Source organism: Ruditapes philippinarum, unplaced genomic scaffold, assembly GCF_026571515.1.
Source record: "Ruditapes philippinarum isolate M1 unplaced genomic scaffold, ASM2657151v2 ctg1508_1_1_1_1, whole genome shotgun sequence".
NCBI classification, from domain to species: Eukaryota; Metazoa; Mollusca; class Bivalvia; order Venerida; family Veneridae; genus Ruditapes; species Ruditapes philippinarum.
The window spans coordinates 155,998-177,364 of NW_026852108.1; the positions used below are offsets into that span (position 1 = coordinate 155,998).

General features: G+C 32.5%; 2 protein-coding genes across 7 annotated transcripts in view; one reads left to right on the top strand and one right to left on the bottom strand.

The window, feature by feature from the left end:
• Positions 1–13,128, top strand: part of LOC132749447 (HEAT repeat-containing protein 4-like) — a 44,388-nt gene extending 31,260 nt beyond the window's left edge. For 4 of the 6 annotated variants that reach the window (XM_060739219.1, XM_060739196.1, XM_060739210.1 and 1 more), the window contains 6 exons: positions 322–511; positions 5,276–5,471; positions 5,879–6,031; positions 6,960–7,103; positions 8,170–8,346; positions 9,295–13,128. In XM_060739219.1, coding sequence (XP_060595202.1) covers positions 322–511; positions 5,276–5,471; positions 5,879–6,031; positions 6,960–7,103; positions 8,170–8,346; positions 9,295–10,146 — 1,712 coding nt within the window. In that variant the 3' untranslated portion in view covers positions 10,147–13,128. The remainder of the gene's footprint in view (positions 1–321; positions 512–5,275; positions 5,472–5,878; positions 6,032–6,959; positions 7,104–8,169; positions 8,347–9,294) is intronic. The other 2 variants (XM_060739227.1, XM_060739231.1) reach the window with 1 other exon arrangement.
• Positions 13,129–20,069: 6,941 nt separating this feature from the next.
• LOC132749389 (heat shock 70 kDa protein 12B-like) lies at positions 20,070–21,133 on the bottom strand (the record flags this gene model as incomplete). The annotated part of the gene is made up of 1 exon (XM_060739121.1): positions 20,070–21,133. A coding segment is annotated over one exon (1,064 nt), but the record flags the coding sequence as incomplete, so codon positions are not given.
• Between the last annotated feature and the right edge of the window lie 234 nt (positions 21,134–21,367).

Below are 21,367 nucleotides of genomic sequence, written 5' to 3' on the forward strand. Positions count from 1 at the left end.
CAATAAGCTTTGAGTATAGCTGCCAACGTAATCAAACTAAAACAAATTTATATAAACTAAGCTCTGCGTATTAACAATAAAGAATTTAGAAGCAAAAGAAGGGCAATTTAGTCTTTATGGTTAGAGATTGAAAAGTCCACTAGTCCACTCGTAATTACAAGTAGAATTTTAAGAGAACTGGATGCAGGATGAGTAGAAAAATGTTGCCTGCACATTGGATTTAGAAGCTACTCATCCTGCAGGACAAGTGACTCTGAAAATAGTTTTCGTTGTATGATAAAAACTATTTGTGCCTTTGATATTAAATTTTGTATATTACAGCCCTTGGGAAGATTGGCGTGATCACAGAGCAGATAGTAGACTGTTTGCTGTGGGCCGTGAGATATGAGGAGAACCCAGGGGTACGAGCAGAGGCATGCCACACCCTTAAAGTCCTCAAAGTGAAGACAGAGGAGGTGGCCGATGTCATTCAGGACAGATACTTGGTCGAGTCTAACCAGATGGTCCGAGAGTGAGTAGAATAATTCATTTCAGTTTTCAATTTATAGTGAGGAGGACAATTTACCCTTGACCTCCAGTCCTAGGTCAAGGTCAGCAGAAATAAGGTCAAAGGTTGAGGAAGAAATTTTGAAAGTTTTAATAGATCAAAATGTGTTGTTTTATTCACAGTCATTCTTTTTACATTACAATTTATGTGTCTTTACCATGTACATCTTATTCTTAGAAAGTAAAAAATTTAGTATATATGAACAGAACAGAACAGAAATTTTATTTTGTAACGTATACAATACAGTATCTTGTTACATTACATATATCAAATATTATAAATAGATAAACACATGATATAATTCAAAGATTTACAGTATATTGGAGAATGAACATATATTGCTGCGAAAAAATTGATTTTGTATTAAATAAATGTATATCAGAATAATCTCATTTTTAATATCAGAATAATCTCATTTTAATATTAAAATTACTAGCGAAATCTAAACGTTTACAATATCTATGAAAATAATAACAACATTTTAACATTACATTTATGTATAACCTAAGCTTATCAACATATCTTTTCTTTTACTATTTGCAAAATAAATAAATTTACATAAATTTAATAATATAGACTTTTCACATGACTGAAGTAATTCTATGAATTTAAACATGCTAGGTTTTTTATAATAATATCTTTTAATGAATTTAGTGCGTATTTCCTGGTACAAATTACAAACAAGTATAAAATGAAATTCGTCTTCGACATCTTGTGTATTACAAAGTTGACATATGCGCTCATGTCTTTCAAGTCTGTTTCTACCATATCTACCAGATTCTATTCTTAAATTATGCGCAGATATTCTGAGACGGGCTAATTGTTGTCTTGATTTCATACACTTAATTTTATCTAAATAGCATTCCATAGAAAAATTATCCTTGATATGTCTATACAATGTATTTAAAACGTTATTATTAACAATATCTGAAAACCATTTTTGTTTAAAAACATCAATGACTCTTTGTTTAAAAATATTAACAAATTCTTTTGGATTATAAAGTTCAGGACAATTCCACACCTCAGAAAAACCAAATTCATCTAAAATTCCTTTTACTTTATATGCCCAGTTTTTTACTCCTTTTTTACACTGATTTAATGTATTTATATACACACATTTAACAATGATATTGCTTGAATGTATCACTTTAAACCAATATTTTATTATGTGAACATATCTATTAACATAAAGTGGGTATCTTCCTAGCTCACCATAAATTGCTGCATTACAAGAGCTTATTTTCACACCAAGAATTAACTTGCAAAATTTCAAGTGTAATCTCTCTATATCTTTAGATTTTGTAAATCCCCAGACTGGACAAGCATAATTTATGATAGAGCCGACAAAAGCATCAAATAATTGTAAGGAAACAGAAGGGGAAATTTCATACTTGTTAATGTTACATATTAAAACATTCATTGCTTTCAAAGCTTTACCTATAAGATATTGATTATGAAGTACAAAGGACCCGGTGTAATTAAATACTACACCTAAATAATTAAAATCGTCAACAATTTCCAAAGCTTCATTATTATAAAACCAACGTTCATGAGGAAGTACTGGTCCTCTATTCCGAAAAACAACTATTTTAGTTTTGGCGGTATTTACCTCTAGGCCCCATAGATTACAGTATTCAAATAAAGAGTTTAGTCTTTGCTGTAAATCCTCTTGCGAGTTACCAATTATTACCATATCATCAGCGAATAACAATATTACTATACATATTTCAAATATATTCAATCCACAATCGACAGAGTTTTGTAAAAATAATTCTAGGTCTTCTAAAAATAGTGCAAACATGGCGGGCGAATTATTTTGGCCTTGTCGTAGCCCAACCGATAAATTGAAAAACTCTGAAAATGTATTGCAATGTTTAACACACGACTTAACAATTGAATACATTGATTTAAAAGTTCTAAGTAACTTCCCATCTAATCCCATATTAAACAATTTATACCATAACGCATTGCGGTTCACAGAGTCAAACGCCTTTTTTAAGTCGATAAAAGCACAAGGTAATCGCATTTTTTGAGTTAACATATGGTTTATTAAATTGTGTAACACGAAAATTGCATCTACTGTACTACACCCCTTTCTGAAACCAAATTGAGCGTCTGACAAAATGTTATTCTCATCAAACCATTTTTCCACTCTATTTGTCAAGATACTTATAAACAATTTCCCAAAGTTACTTAGTAATGTGATGCCACGATAATTATTAACATTAGTATGATCACCTTTTTTATGAAGAGGTATAATAAAGCCTTCAGACCATATTTCTGGAAAATAGCCCGCATCAAAAACTCTGTTAAAAAGATCAGTGATATGGCCTACTAATATATCAATAGAAAATATAAAGTATTCGTTCAACAAGTCATCACTTGGACAAGATATATGTGTATGATAATTATGAGATAGCAGATTCCTCAATGTAATTAGCTCGACTTTTCTATGAAAAGGGGAGCTATCCTACTCGCCCCGGCGTCGGCGTCGGCGTTAGCGTCGGCGTTGGCGTCACACCTTGGTTAAGTTTTTCGTACCACCCCACTTTATTTCAGAAGTATTACAAGTATGGCTTTGAAACTTACCATACTTGTTCACCATCATAACCTCCATCTACAGACAGGAGTACATAACTCTGTCAAGGTTTTTGACAGAATTATGGCCCTTTTTTGACTTAGAAAGTGTATTGAGCTTGGTTAAGTTTTTTGTACCACCTCACTTTATTTCAAAACCATTGGAGGTATTGCTTTGAAACTGACCATACTTGTTTACCATCACGACCTTCATCAACAGACAAGAGGACATAACTCTGTCAAGGTTTTTGACAGAATTATGCCCCTTTTTGACTTAGAAAATACATTGAATATGGGTAAAATCCACTTATTGCCTTAACCCTTTGAGATATTGCTTTGAAACTTTTAATGCTATTTCACATCATTACCCCCATCTGTACGCAAGAGAAGGTAACTCTGTCAGGGATTTTGTTTTAAAAATTAAGGCCTTTTATCGACTTAGAATCTTGGTTAACTTTTTTGTACCAGTCAACTTTTTGACTGAACTGGTTGAGATATTAAATTGAAAGTTGGAATACTTGTTTACCATCATGGTCCCAAAACATGGGCAGGAGAAGGTAATTCTGTTAAGGATTTTATTTCAATTATGGCCCTTTTTGACTTAGAAACTCAGTTAAAATTTTCATTCTTGTCCACTTGTTGACTTAACCATTTGAGATATTACTTTGGAAGTTGGAGTTCTTATGTGCCATCATGAGACCTATCTGTAAGCAAGAGAAGATAACTCTGTGAAAATGTTTCTTGATTTGTACTTAGAAATTCCTAGTTAAAGTCTTGTGTGCCCTTAACTGTCAAAGTTTTGTTTTATAGGCAAGCACTAAAAAAGTCGAGCGCGCTGTCCTTCTGACAGCTCTTGTTTTATTAAACTTGTTAAAACAATATGGCATCCCATTTATCTAGAATAACACTTGATTTTATCTTTTGATGGTGTCTGTATGTAACATGTAAAAAAAAGAGTAGCTGTTAACATCAAAATGAAAATTGTTTTATTTAATTTAAAAATACTAGAATGACAAGGTGCCATTTTAAAGAAATGTATCTAAAAACGAACTGCGAGTGATATTCTGAAAGGAAATTAAAAGCAAGACACAAAGAAAAAAGAAACATTCCCAGGAGTAAATTAAAGATCATGAAATTTCTCAGTTAAACTGCTGCGAAATAGTTTTCACCACTGTGTTCGGAAAAGACCTAAGGCTGCGTGAGTGCAAAGTTGGCATTTGAGCGAATTGCATTAAAACATTTGCAGGTGATAAAATAAACAAATGACAGCATAAATCAAGATTTTATAGTGAAACATTGTTTTAGTGATATTGGCCAGCTGCTTGAATTTAGAGCAATGACTTCTAAGAAATGTTTTATTACTCCTATTTAAAACCAGGGCTAGGGCAGAGTCATTATCAGTCTAAAACTGAATATTTATTGTGTGTGATGTTTTTAACTTGGTTATAGAGAAAAAAGGGAAAATCAGGTGTAATTCTTTTAAACAAAAAGAGATGAGGTACCAGATTGAGATAATGTTCATGAGTAGTTTCCTTTTTCACATACATTAAGGTAGAAAACAGCCATTGGCTTTGAGCACATGGTCATTTACATTTTTAAATAAGTACAATGTAACATCATTGAAATTTGCTTTAAGCATGACTATTGCCAATTACTGTAAGCTAGAATATTGCAAACTTAAATATAGCTTGAGACTTTGGCAATTGTCTTAAACTAGACACTTCTGCTTTCAACCTTGCCAAGTGGTTTAAGCTAGAAACACTGTCTAGTGCTGTTGACTTGAAACTTTGCCAATTGCTTAAAGCTAATAACATTGCCAGTTGCTTAAAGGTAATATCTTTACCAGTTGCTTAAAGCTTATAACTTTACCAGTGGCTAAAATATAGAAACTTTGCCTAGTGCCATAGGCTTGAAACTTTGCCATAAACATTGCCAATTGCTTAAAAAAAGCTTATGGCTTTGCCAAATGCTTAAAGCTAATAACTTTGCCAGTTGCTTAAAGCTTAAAACTTTGCTAATTACTTAAAGCTTGCAACCTTACCAATTGCTTAAAGCTAGAAACTTTGCTAATTGCTCAAATCTATAAACTTTGCCAATTTGACAACTTGTTTCCAGAAACAATACAATTTACATCATGATATCTATTTCTAGTGAGCTGGCATCAACCTTGAAGATGTTTGACATCAGTGCATCTGAAGACATGGACATGGTGGCACAGATAAAGAAAGAAGTGAAGAAGTTGTGCACACGGAATATTATAGCCTCACAAATAACACTCAATGAAATGGACCAAGATAAGCGAGAAAACCTTGCCAGGATGATTTACGAATCAGAGAAAGATATGAAGGTAAATTTGCTTGTCAGTTATAATCTGGACAAGAGGTCATTCTAACTGAGATGTATTTTTCTAGTCTTCGGTTTGTCAACTTTAATTTCTTTAAAAGTCTTTCTCTGTAACTTTCTTTCCACTTCCTTGCTGTGGGTTCAGATCTGTAGCTTTAGATTATATCATCTGATGATGATATGCCCCTTTTCTTCTTGTCAAGCAGGCTGTCTTGTTACCAAAGTAAACTTTCAAACTAATTCTTTTCATGCTATCTATACGTTTCTGTCTTGTTTGTTTGTTTGTTGTTGTTTTTTATTTTTCTTTCTTTTAAAAAAAATTCTATGTACTACTTTATTCTCTCTATCTTATCTAATACTCTATTTTTCTAATCTTCTTTTTCTATATATTTGTACTGTCTTTCTATCTAGTGGAAGGAAAGCAAGAAGAAGAAAAAGAAGCACACCAGATTTACCCTAAAATCAATTTCTCGACATCACCTCCATCTAACTTCCAGTCTGAACAAGATTTATTACGAGCGGAGAAAACGTGTAGTCCCTTTTGTACTGTTTGTTTGTTCCAAGGTACAAAAAAAATGTGAAACACATTTTATTGGTCCTTGTTTTTATTGGTCCTTGTTTTACGCATTTTATGCATATAAATTTTACTTCATTACTTTTGTCAATAAGGTATATTAATGTGTTTTCTGACTTTGTTCATGCCATTTTAGGTTGACTTTTCCAAGATTAGAAAGTGCTAATGTACTCACCTCAGCGAGGGTGTCATCACACTTTGGTTACGTTTTTGCATGTAAGCTGGTATCTCCAAAACTACTGAAGTAAATGGGATAAAACTTCACACACTTGTTCTCTGTTATTATCTTATATGATGGGCAGAGATTCCATAACTTTGAGTTACTTTTTTTACTGAGTTATGTCCATTTTCTTCCTGTCAAGCACGCTGTCTTGTAACCTCAATGATTCAATGGATAATTTAGACTATTCAGTTTGGAGTCATTTGCTATCCTATTTATCTGAATGTAGGCATGCAATACCAGTCTTCACAACTTATTAATGTATTCATTTTAGATTTCTTTTCTGTCATATTTGTAGTCTACTGACCAAGACCTGTAACTTCAGCATTGATTTGGTTTGGCTGAATTATTTCCCTTTGTGAATTTTGAAAGTTTCTGTATTGTCAAGGCTCTTGTTTTAGTATTAAGCATAATTAAGATTTGAAATGACTGACATATCAAACACATATAAGTACCTTATCCTGTTAGCCACAACTTATTACACCTATACAACCAGTGCACATCTTAGGTCAGCCGGCACATCTGTGCTGCATAATTATGGTCCACCTTGTTCCCTTAAAAAGATGAATGGCTTCATCTAGATTTAATGATGGACAAGTCCATTTAAGATATTTAGTGTGGTATGAGTTGATGTAGTTTCATTATTCACATTTTATTTTAGTGAACTATAACAGTTTTATTTTATCCGACTATAACAGGATCATGAGAAGCCTCAGGAGCCAATGATGGAGAGGTTACGGAGCATGAGTCAGGCCAGTAGCCACAAGATGAAGCTTGAGTCTGTCCCAGCTTCACCGGAACCCATCCTTAGAGATACAGCCTTTACTCCAACAGCTGATCAGGTTGGTTTATCTTTACTAGTATTTTCTTTTAGCCATTAAAGAAAAAGTTACAGCTCTTTGTCAACAGTGTAAAGCCAGATCTGTTGGTAGGTTAATTCTTGTATTCTGATATGGACATTCCTTAAAGGAACTCAACTGAGGTCCAAAACCCTAAAAACTTTAAATTTGAAAATTTTAGAAATATTAGATGAAATATTCAAAGGAAAACAAAGAAATTTACTCAGAATTAAATTGAAAATCATTTTTTGTCTGATTCTTAGCCAAATTTGAGTTGTTGTTTTTTTGTTGTTTTTTTGAATATTTAAAATGATTAATGTGGGAAAACAAGGCAAGGAATGACCTGAAAATGTGTACATAAGTTATTGGTTCATCAACTGATACACAAGTCTTGGAAAAATATTTCCAGTCTCATTATGTCTAAAAAACCTCACTGGAGTTCCTTTAAATGTTTAAAGGACTGCACGAAATGCAAAGCAAAGAAGTTGACATATACATGTTTAGCAATTGTTGTTTGTTTTTCTTTCCGTTGTTTTTTAGTGTAAATTCACATTATAACCCAGCTACTGATAATAATGAAGATTTTAGATTAGAAAATATGGCTATGCTTGTTTAAAAATAGTCAATTTGGTTACATTTTAATGATTTTATACGTAATAAGGTTTTAATAATCATTTTTATTATTTTACGTTTTTTAATATTCTGCTTTTTCTTATAAGTATAAATAAATAAGTATAAATAACAAAAACAATTCTTCCATTTGGTTTTTGAAGATATAATGATGTGGGAAGTTTGAGAGATTCTCATTATAGATGCATTACCAAATGCCATAAGAGGATTACTTCCAGAAATACTTTAAATGCATTAAAGTAATTTATATTCCCAAGTATAGACTACATTTCCCTTTGTTAGATTTCTTTGATATATTACAATGTATTTATATGTCTCGTGGGAACGACATAATAAGTTGTGTTACCTATGTAATTATATAATATAATGTATTTATATGTATATGTCTCACGGGGACGACATGATAAGTTATATTGCCTATGTAATTGGATAATTTCAGGAACTGGAAGCTATTTTGGCGAAGGAAGATCTTACGAGTGGTAAAACCTCGCCTACAGATACTGAGACGCCAGGCACGAAATCTCGTGCAACATCGGCAAGCACGAGGTTAGGCGATGAAGATGAGGATGAGGAGGAGGAGGAGGAGGAGAAAAAAGAAACTGACGATGAGGGTTTGGTAAGTTAATAATACTGTTATCTTATATGGTATAGATTTAATAATCATAAGTAAACCATAGCAATAATATATTAAAATATGTACAAAATAATCAATTTTTTCAACAAAAACATAATTTTTGGCCATTCAAAAAAAGTACAACAACAAAAACCCACTATTTTTGGCATAAATTTCATTAAAAAATTTCTATATTTATTGTCAACTTGCACTAATCCTTTGCCTATCAAAAGTAGTTACAGCTTTTAATTTTCCTGATCAGTACAAGAGCATAGTGAAACATATGATATAGTCAATGTGAAAAGTTGGCCAATAGGCAATACAAAGAATCGAGGAGCTTATTGTAAATCACTTCACTAAGATTTTTTTTGCACCTATGACTATGCTCCCTAAGACCTTCTTTCCCCCTAAGAAATAAGTAAGAACTAAAATTATTGATAGCACTATGAATAAATAATCTTGCAAAATATGATGATAAGCTATGCTGATGTTCTCAAAAGTCTAAAAATTGAAATTTTTAGATCAATTGATGCACTTAGAATGGGAAAATATGCAAAAGAAATATACCCAAATTTAAATCTACTTTTTGTATTATTCTTAGTCAGATTTGAGTTTAAGGTGAAAATTATTGGTCCAGACCATAACTTCAGATGGTACACAAATTTTCAAAAAAAATATTTCCAGTCCCTTCATGCATACATGTGAACTCTCCCACTTTTAGCTGGAGACTCCCACTTTCGGCAGCCATATTTTCAAAGATTTTTTTTTTTTCAAATAAGGGGTATTTTTACAAATTGAAGAAATCTCCCTCTTTTTGATGTCAGAACTTCTTTTTTGTTTATTGCCAGTTCTAAAATCTCTCTTTGAAGAAAAATCTCCCACTTATATTAAGTTTAACTAGTCAGAGATGTAGATAGATTTATGATAATTGATTTTCTTTAATTTTAAAAGGATGATGAAAAGAGGGGAAAATCTAGTGAGGAGGACAGATTACCATCAACCTCCAGTCTGAGGTCAAGGTCAGCAGGGATAAGGTCAGAGGTCGAGGGAGAAATTGTTAAAGCAACTCAAGATTTTGATAGACCAACAAGTACTGTGAAGTTTGCAGAAACTCTCGAGGTTGCTGACATTCCATCAAGATCAATGTCCTCCTTAGGACCATCTAGAATGTCACTTATGGACGAACATGGAAAACCGTCGCGGACGAGCATGACAACCGGAACAACAGGGACTGAAGGAATGGTGTTTGGACGTGATGCCGTTGTTGAGAGGGAAAAGATTAATGAAGAAGCAAGAAATACATTTGCTGTAATGGATATGCGATACAAAGATATGGTTCAGGATTTGATAGATCTTGATAATGCATTTGAACTAGGTTTGTTAGAAGGTGACAGACAAGACTTTGAAAAGAAAATACAAAGTATGAGAATCATAAAAACGCCACCTACAAAGAATGGAGACAAAGAGAAAGTAGAACTTGCAGTGAAGAAAAGTTCAAGTGGTGTATCAGTAACTGAAAAGCCTAGCAAAGATGCAGCACAGAGTAGTGAAGTCAGTGTAAGCAATGTACCTGATGTTAACAGTGAAGTTATAGAAGGAAATAAAGAGGTACCTGAAGTTAAGAGTGAAGTTATAGCAGGAAATAAAGTGGAAGAGACAAAGAAGGACAAAGAAAATGAGGAAGAAATGGATAAACAAGAACTACCTGATAACAAAGCCTCTTCAGAAACAAATGTGGTAAAATCTGATGTAGAAATTGTGGTAACTGAGGCTAAAGACAATAGTGATCGGTCCGATTCTTAAGTCTTGTTTTTTTTGCATTTTTTTGTTAATTCTTTTACTTTGCTATAATTGGTTTTATATTGATAAATGACCTTTTTATAATATAAATTTTAAATTTGTATGACTATTTCTGAATATGATTTAGTCTAAGGTGATTTAAGTATTGTAATATATTATTATTTGAAATAAATAATAACAAAACGAAAATCTGAAAGAAAAATTTAAGTTTCAACATATTTATCTTAGTTTGATTAAGATAAAAGCTTGAAGGTTATTTTAACAACTCCGAAGTCCACTCCATGAAACTAACCAGTACTGGTGTCATTTGAAGAAACAGAAGGGCTTGGACCTTTGATCTCTGGTTTGAGAGGCACACACCTTAAGCACTATGCCGGCACTCCCCATGTAATAACATTTATTGAATATATATGTTTTAGGGTTTCCTTTGAATAATTAACTCTAAATGTGTACACTGAATAAAATATAAAAATATATACTAATAATATATATTGTAAATTGCTCACTGACCCTTTTCAGAAATTTCTTTCTATTTTTGTGTTCATATGTCAGTTGTATATGGAACACTCGTTTTGTTGTCATGAAAATTAAGATGAAAGGAATAAGTTGAAGGGTTTTACTTGAACTATTGAACCAGTCACTGTGGTGTTTGTTATAGACTGGGTTACTGCCAAATGTCAAACTTTTGATGTATTTAACACTCTCCATGGGTTTATTGTGATGGGACTAACAGACAATGTTTTTATAAGAAGGTGATAATCAGTATTGGTGTTTTGACATTTTTTGTGGCATTGTGTTTGTTGTTAAGATAAAAATTTCAGATGTTTTGTCAGATGTTTGATGTGTGTAAGTAATAAATATAATGTATTTCTCATGGAATCATGGAATTTGGCAAGACATATATCTACCAGGACCTCAGGTGTCATGATTTGGGTAGTCTGTTTGGTTAACATGAATGATTTGATTCTCTTTTGATAGAATGATTTTTTAATGTTTTTAGGAATGACTTCATAAATGGATTTATGAATGATTTTGTGAATTATTGTATGAATATCCAACCACCAAATTGAAGTGATGAATAATTTTATTCATTGTTCATTAACAATTTTATGAATGATTTTGTTAATGTTCCCTTCCCCTCAGTGGTTTAATAAATGATTTTATGAATTATTCAGTAACAATTTCATGAATGATTTATGAAAGATTTCACAAATGATTTTTTAAAAATGTTTTCAGGAATGATTTTATTTGTTTAAGTTATTAAAATTTATGTGCACATTAAGTCTGTTTCAGTTTTTTGTGCAAATATTTTATTGCCATGCACATGATAATGATTTTTTTAAGTATTATAATGCTACAGCATTTTCTGTGATATATTTAAACATGTTAAAAATGTTTGTTTTGTTTAAAGATTGTTTCTGGTATTGACTGTAAATCTTGTAAAAAAGTCTGAGCCTTCAGTTTTATACCTTGTTTCAGCAGTATTGATTGACTTAAAGTGGCATGCCTCCAGATGAGTGAAATTAATTTTCAATAAATTTAAAGTTAAAAGAACTCCACTGAGGTCTGAGAGCCTTAACATATAAAATTTGAATTTCTCAGATCAGCTTGGGCACTTAAAATAGAAAGATATGCAAATTAAAGGTAAATAAGAAATAATTACTCAGAAACAAATTGAAAATGATACTCTTAGCCAGATTTTTAGTGAAAAGCATTGCAACAGTTTGGGTCACTTTTCTGTACAAAATCTGCTGTGGTCATAGCAGTATCGTAAAATGGCTGCCATTTACAGTATCAAGTGATTATCCCAAGCACCACCGCGACTTTGCGCGGGAATTTTAATTATAGCTAACCTCAGCGCGTCGCATAGGATGGAAAATACCTTTTTCATATTTTATTGTAATAAATATTTACAAACTGTGTCTTTCGTTTTTTTTATCAATATATAACCAATAATGATGTTAATATGAATAAATAATAATATATCAAAACTGTGACTATGATTTACAATGAAATTCTACCTTAAGTGTATTAAAAAGGTTTTTTAATTTCCTGTAATTTTATTTTGTGCTTCAAAGCAGTCAATTGACCGTGAATTTTCTTTTCATATTTTGATTTTCTTGAAATCATTTTTCTCATCTGAAGGCATGCAACTTTAATATGATGATACATTAATTACATTCCATGAAAATGTTTAAAGATATAAAATATCTCATGACATGTTTGTTCATTTTACATGACACCTTTAATTCAGCAAACATAATGTCTTCACAAAAAGTAGTATGCAATCGTACCTATATTACATACAAATGTATGTAATATTTTTCTTGTTATAAGTAAAATAATTATTCTGGAAAAAGGAGTTAGTGAATGATCTGAAAGTATCCAAACAAGTTATTGGTTAAGACCTACATCAAATGGAACAATTTATCTTAAAAAATTATTTTCAGACCCATGTTAAAAAAAAAAAACACGAGTGGAGTCCCTTTAAAGATAAAATATTTTATTTAAAAAAAAGTGTATAAGTAGTTACAATCCAGGTGAAACCTGGAATATATTTACCCATGTATCCTACACAATTTATTATTTTAACCCACAAGGGTCTACACTGATAGAAACAGAGTAATAGGAAATTATACATATGATAATAATGATAATAATAATAATGATAATATTAATGATAATAATAACAATAATAATATGTTGATGATTTCTGTTAATATAATGTATGTAAGGCTATATGCGCACTTGTAACAGCAAGTTGCAAATTTGTTGTTAAAAAAGCATTTGTTGTTATGATTTTCCTTTTTTTAAGTTTCCATAAAAACCCCAACACAAATGTGGTGGTGTGCTGCTTTAGAAAGTTATGTTGTGTTGAACATAATAGCATTACAGATTTATATGACATATATGTTTTATGATATTATATGTTAAATTACTATTTACATGAATAAATTATGTAGAATATTATAAAGGTGAAAATAATTTTGTGTGTGTTTTTTTTTCTTGTAGCAAGGGGGATGGGGTAGGGGGGATTTAATCTTTTCCTTATGTGAAAAGGGCTACTTAAGGCTGGAGTTGAATGATTTTTATGATTGATCATTTATTTAATTGTGGAACTTTCGACTGATGCACAGGAGAGTAGTGTTGATCCAGATCAAATGGTATCCGTGCACTGTAAAGTGCTCTTAAATTTTCCCTAAAACAATGAATGGTTTTGTCCCGTTACTGCACTAAGGTAACGAGATATTCATCACTTTGTCATTAAATTTCCTGTGTAATTATTCACATTGTGACGTGTACACTGTATTATCTTTTATTTTGTCGTTTGAAAACGAACATAATTATAATAATAAGGCTATCAATAGCATTTTTTTTCGTGCCTCCATAGTCGCAGACATGAAGTAAGAATAATGTAGTGCATAAAATTAAGTACACATGAAAACAAAAATAAGAGTTATGAGCATCGGAATTCATAGAATTCATGCAGGAAACCTGAATTCATACAAATAAAAACAAAGGAATACATAAAATTTTCGTTTCATGTGGGGTATCAATTTGTTTTTTAACTTCGGTTTTGTTTTAGATTTGATCTTTTTTTTAAAACTTGATTTATGTCTGTATTTGAAGCACGGACATGAATAACAATTGTAATTAAAGTCTGTGATTGAAGGAATGAAATGTTATTAATTTTGATTAATTTTATGTCTTTGATTTTCCTATTCTTTTCAGTCCATCCCGACCACTGCTTCGTTGAAATCTAAGTCGGTGTAAATATATTCTCCCGGACCAATCATGACACCGCTGTAGTCCGAACATATGCTAATTTCCATATTTTATTCCACCTATTAACATATTGCGTAAACATGTATTGTAATAATCCAGATAAAAATAGACTGACTACATTTTAAATGGCCGTGTTACCTTTAAAGATGGGACAGGGCGTCCGTGGCTGAGTGGTTAAGGTCGTTGACTTCTAACCACTTGCCACTCACCGCCGTGGTTCGAATCCCGACAGGGACAATGGATTCTTTTATGTCAGGAAGCTATCAAGCTAGCTTAGGAAACGTCGGTGGTTCTACTCAGGTGCCCGTTCATGCCTGAAGTCTTTCTCCACTAGTAAACCTGAACGTCGCCATATGTGACGTAAAATCCAATCAAACAAGCAAGCCTCTAAAGATAAAATGCAACTGTTATAATCACAGAATAATAAATTAATAAGGATAAGTTAATTTATTATAAAATTAAGAACCGCGGTACCGGCGAGGACTGGAGAAAATCAAGCGCCGCGGTACTGGCGAGTACTGGGAAAATACCAAGAACAGCGGCACCGGGGAGAATCATCTATACTTACTCACTGAAGGTGAATTACCGGTTAGCACTCTTCTGTTGACCACTTACAATAAGATAAGATAAGAAGTGGGTAAGCCCATTTGTTCGGAAAAAGAAAGATATATATAATCTCAATGGTCCTTCAATTAGGTTCACATAATTAACAAGCAAAGTTATGAATGACTAGAGACAAAGAAATAATTCTTGAACAACAATAAGTCAAAATTTGTTAATTGTTATAAAAAAGATTTCGACATTTTTGACATTAATTTTAAACGATAGGAGAAAACTATTTTATCCAACTATCACACCATAGATATTTAGTTTTGACAAGCCAATAATTTATCTACGACTTTGTATCAATTAAAAAAAACCCTTAAAACTTTTCATGACCAAAGGAGTGACACAGACATTGACCTTTGATCTTGCTGGATCCCAAAATAATTAGCTTTTAGCACTGCTGGTCTAAGAGCTGAGGACCAATTTATCAAAAACTTTGTCCAAATCTGAAACTCAGTACCCTAGAGCAAGTGTGTAGTCTTTGCTTTAACAAAAATCCAAACCTTACAAAATTTTGCTTTAACAGCGCTTCAAAATCCAAGATGGATCCAATATGGCCGCCGATTTTATGCAAAATTGATCTATTTATTTATACTGTGCAGTCTGACCAGACGCTTACTTATATATATTTGTAAAAATAAACCATGAAAGTTTCATCCTCACATGTACGCATGTGAGCACGCACGTACACACGCAAAAAATATCTTGACGAATAATCATTTAATGTTTTGATATCATTTTTAACAGTGTAAGTATACAGGATTTCACCTGCTTCTCTTTCATGAGCAGCTACTTTTTACCGCATCAAATGTATTTTTTTTCTTACCGTGGCATTAAAGGCAATTGCTATAATATAGCCGTTACTCGAAATCTCATTACTTTTCACAATATCTGTAACAAGGCAAGCATGCAATGGAACTAATAGTTAAAGCTAATTGCATTTTCTGTCATTTCATTTCCGAGTCACTGATGAGATATATTATCATCAATGAATATAATTATGTAAATAACTGTAATTTAGTGACGACAGTAAGTGATAGTGGTCAACGCTGTACTAAGGGTGGTGGTTGAGTGGTGAAGGATTTGAGTGGTGAATGATGTGAGTGTTGAAGGTGATAAGTTCTGAGGGTGATAAGTGTTGAGGGTGATTATTGTTGAGGGTGGCGAGTGTTGAAGGTGATGCGTTCTAAGGGTGATAAGTGTTGAGGGTGATTATTGTTGAGGATGGCGAGTGTTGAAGGTGATGCGTTCTAAGGGTGATAAGAAGTGTTGAGGGTGATTATTGTCGAGGGTGGCGAGTGCTGAAGGTGATGAGTTCTAAGGGTGAAAAGTGTTGAGGGTGATGATTGTTGAGGGTGGCGAGTGTTAAAGGTGATGCGTTCTAAGGGTGAAAAGTGTTGAGGGTGATTATTGTTGAGGGTGGCGAGTGTTGAATGTGATGCGTTCTATGGGTGATAAGTGTTGAGGGTGGCGAGTGTTTAATAATAATAATAATAATAATTAAAGAAATAAAAACATATAGAGAGCAAAACAACTGTATATATTAGCGGTTTATTAATGTATACATGTAGTTAAGATACGTCCTCAATGACAAAAACAATTCAGTTTATTAATCTAATAATGAAACACGTCCTAAATATCAATAACCATTCACTTTATAATCTCATGTTAAAAATTTTTTAAATGACAAAATCATATGTTGAATACATGTACGTCCAAAATAACAAAAACAATACAGTTGATTTTTTAATTCATGTTAAAATACGCCCTGAATGACAAAAACAAACAAACAAAAACAACAGCAACAACAACAAACAAAACAAAAACAATTCAATCAAATATAAATCTCATGTTCAAATACGTCTAGATTCTGTTTATAAATTTCATGATCTAATACGTCCTTAATTACAAAAAAAGTAAAACCAACAAACAATTTAGTTTATAAATCTGGTTGAAAAAAAGAAGGAAAAAAAAAGAAGCAAAAGCAGTTTATAAGTCTCATTTACAAGTACGTCATGAATGACAAAAGCAATTCAGTTTAAAAGTATAAATCTCATGTTCAAGTATGTCTTGAAAGACAATAGCGATTCAGTTTATAAAAATAATGTTGAAATACGTCATAAATGGAATTAGAACTATCACTAAATGTGATTAATACCCCTGCAAGACTGCTTCGGAAATGTGGAAGTTACTAGTAACAGAATACCTTGTAAGAGAATTGAACTAGAGTTATGGTTGTGGCCAATTAAAGATAGTTGTGGTTCTTGTACGTTGCAATTCCTTTCACTGTGCTTGACCATTGATGAAGTTTTATTGAATTAGTCTGTAATAAGTCCAGAAAGACTTCTTTAGCACTGCACTTCATTTCACTGAGGTTGACCATTGTATGAAGTTTCATTGAATTCCGACCATTAATTTTCAAGTTATGCACTGGACAATAAAAAGTAACAAAGGGAAAAAAGTCTTAAATGAGTCAAGAAAGTGTTTGGTTTCTGTGCACTGCGCTTTCTCTCAATATATTTGACCATTCTTTGTAATTATATTAAATTCCAACCTGTAGTATGAAGTTGCCTTGAATTCAAACCATTAATTTTCAAGTTATGCTCTGGACAAGAAAAAGTATCAAAGGGCAATAACTCTGTGATAAGTCAAGATGGAATAATGGTTCTTGTGAACTGCATTTTCTCTCAATGTGCTTGACCTTTATATGAAGTGGTATTGAATTCCAACTAGTTGTTTTCAAGTTATGCTTTAAACAAGAATAAAGGAATGGAAAAGTAACAAAGGGCATTAACTCTAACTCTAGATAGAGTTATGGTTCTTGTGCACTGTACTTCCTCTCAATGTACTTGACCATTGTATGAAGTTGTTTTGAATTCCAACTAGTACTTATCAGTTTATGGTCCGGACAAGGAAAAGTAACAAAGAGCAATAACTCTGTAATTACTTTAGATAGAGTTATAGGTCTTGTGCCCTGCACTGCCCCTTATTGTGCTTGATCATTGAATGAAGTTATATTGAATTCCAAGTAGTAGTTTTCAAGTTATGCTCCGGATAAGGAAAAGTAACAAAGGACAACAACTCTGTAATTAGTCAAGATGGAGTTATGGTTCTTATGCGCTGCACTTCCTCTCAAAGTGCTTAACCATTGTATGAAGTTGTATTGAATTCCAACCAGTAGTTTTCAAGTTATGCTCAGGACAAGGAATATGCAACGGACCGCTGGACCAACCGACCACCGGGTGACTCCTATATACCCCACCCCCAAACTTCGTTTCGGGGATATAAAAAGTAAAATGCTGTTTGTAACAATTAAAACTGGGTTTTAAAAGAAACGAATTTCCATTTCTTTATTTCCATTGTTTCAGTCCTAATTCCTATTTTACTCCGGAACAAAGACCACGGACAATAAAACCAATACACCTGACCACAATATCTTCGTTTTGGTTAAAATAGTTAATGGAAAGCAACACAACTAGAATCTCTTTGATGAAGACACATTGACGGTCTAAATACAAGGATTTTACTTTTTATGAATAACAAAATAATCATGAAATATAAAAAAATAATGATGTTTAAAATACTATGCAAAACGATAATATCTAAAATATAAAAATCACCATGATATACTGTATTTAAAAAAATTGAAGTCAATAAAATTATTGAATCTGAATATATTCTTTTATTACCCCTCCAGATTTTTTCCGCTTTTTTGATTGGATATTGATCACCCGAAAGAAATTGATATAACCGAGACAGACGGGTAATATACACACTAAATTTCCCCGTTGGGTACCCAACGTTCTAAACAACATGCGCTGAAGTGATGCGCGTACGGTTCGATTTTACGCGGTGTAAATTCCGATTTACAAGCACTTTTTAACTGTCAAATGATAAATATTTACCAACGTAGAGTAATGATACATATTACCATCAGTATCGAAAACAAATATGACCTTGTGAAAGCTTGATATTAATTACAAAAAAGTGCGTTCAATAGACTACCCCTTTTCTCTTGTTTACATTCGTTAGGTACGGGGAAAAATACGTCATGTATTTATGTGACGTCATGTTGTGACGAAGAGGTACCCTTAAGGGAATCTTATTTCGACGTTTCATTTGAAACAGCAATGATTTTTTTAAAAATCGTCTAAACTCGGCAGGGGAAGGGTAATAAAATTATTATTTTGGTTTTGGAGTGATATAGTATGTGGATATATTACCTGCCAAGATAAAATATCACCCTCGCCTAACGGCTCGTGTGATATAAAATCTTAGCAGGTTATATATCCACATATATCACTCCAAAACCAAAATAACATATAATACTTTTACGAAACGTCACTTTAAAGTGACATCATCATATTATGCTATTTTTTTTTTTCATTGTCATGTTGTGCTGAATTGACTACATATTTAAAAAAGATTGACTATAATAATGGTGATTGACCAACTCTTGTTAGATAAGATTTAAATCTGTCTAAAATATAATAACTCTTGTTATAAATTGAAAGCGACAGGTTAATTACAATTAATGTTTACAGAAATTTCCTTTGGCCTCGTGGAATTATGGCAAAATGTGAACTTATTTTAATTTTACCTGTTCAATGCCTATATTACATTGAAAGGGCATAATGTCACTTGTCTATGGCAAGAATAGTCGTCGAATATATGTAAATATCTTACAGTCGATGTTTAAATTATACAATTTATTCTGTTAAAAGCTATATGCTTATTTAAACACTCTCGAACCAACCAGTGCTAAGCAATGTGTGTAGTTTCTTGCTCACGGAAACAACAGCTTGCTACTGACTATTATATGTAAGTCAAAATACTACTTGTTTACAATTTACTACTTTATGGATTAATAGTTCTACATTCTATAAAAGACCGGTTTCATGAATTCCCGATTTCAACTTCACGAATTCACAATTTCAACTTCACGAATTCACAATTTCAACTTCACGAATTCACAATTTTAGCTTCATGAATTCATGATTTTAACTTCACGAATTCACGATTTCAACTTCACGATTTTACTACATGGACTCCCGATTTTAACTTCACGAATTCCCGATTTCAACTTCACGAATTCACGATTTCAACTACATTGATTCACGATTTCAACTTGACGGGAATTCACAATTTCAACAGGAAATCACGAAGTTCAAATTGTGAATTCATGAAGCTGAAATCGGGAATTCATGAAGTTGAAATGGCCCTACCGGTCTTTCGTAACATTCAGCAGTTCATTCTTCAAGTGAAAAGCATCGAACATTACTCTAAAATCAACATTTATACGTTGTAAAATTGATATTTTCCCTTTTTAAGGAAGGAAGAAAAAAAAACGCATTTTATTTCTGAAGCATGATGTGCCTATATACACGGCAAATATATCTGCTTTATTAATAAACACAGTAAAATCGATTCCGTAAATCATATATTACAGTGGGAAATGTAACTAAGTCATTATGTACAAGAAAAATATTGTAAAAGTTCATCATAAAACAACACGTTTACATTCGTTAAATATGTTACTGTTCTAAACAATTAATATATTTATCAAATTCCTGTCCTGTTTTTTTAATCTTCACCTTTACAAATAGCTCCGTGTCACCGAACACAAATGTTATATCAAATTTCTTGTCTTCGAACGTTTTTCCCTCTGGATGTTCTATAGTCAGTGCACCAAGTTTTGTACACCCTTCATCTGTTACATATTCCGGATCACGTTTTGTTGATTTATATATAGCTATATATGTTTTCTGTAGATTAGTTGAAGTAAAGTCATCTTCGAGTATTTCTTTGCCTAATTCTATATTATCGTCTTTGCGAACAAAAATATCAAATATATTGTCAACCATTTCTCTGTTATTTCTTATTATTTTTTTTGAAACAGGATGTTTACCCTTATCAAAGTTATTCATAACATTAATGCCATATGTAGCGGTCATGATTCTGTACCTAATTATATCTGGAATATGACCAAATCGTACGGCTCCTTTTAGGACAGCTAAACTCGCCTCATGCGGCCTTATGATTGTGTGGGTGTTTTCAAAGTTTGTTTTCATCGCTTCATACACTATGTCACTTTCACCAAACCCTCCAACTAACAGAATAGTTTTAACATTTTTCATATTTGACTCAGCAAGAATGTCTTTTACATGTGATATTATCATTCGTACTGGCGATTCAAACCATTTTCTTATTATAGAAGCGTCCACGCTAAGTTTGTCAGGATAAAGTTTCAGTTTATGTTCAAGTCCGAGAGCAGCAATCTTTTCCTCGATTGGCATGTCCTCGTTCCGTTTATAAAATTCTAAAAGTCTATATAGGCCTACATTAAACGTTATTTTACGACTGACGTCTGGTCGCATGAGTCTTTTCTTTGACTCGAAATCTCGAAGTAAATTGAAGTAAGCGTCCATTCCCTCTTCTTTAAATGTTTCCATGGTAAACTTGCCAAATAATTTAGTAAGCCATTGCAAGAAGTTGTCGTCAACTTGAGTTCCACCAAACGATCCTCCACTAGGCTTGTGTATCTCTTTTAATGAACCATCAATTTGCTTTTCATGTACAGATATATCTCCAGTGCCACCTAAAATAAAGAAAAGCGGAATCCCTATAGAACGTCTAGAACGGTTTGATTGAGGTAGTGTAATTGTAAGCTACCTGCCATGCCCCCTTGCACCGACTTAAGCATTAGTCAACATTTAAAAAATGAAAATGGTTGATTTTTAATATAGAAATATCCCCATACAGTTGTTATCAGGAAACCTACAATGGGACATGTTCATGTCATTCCATGTAAAGGGGCATTTGGTATGCAAAT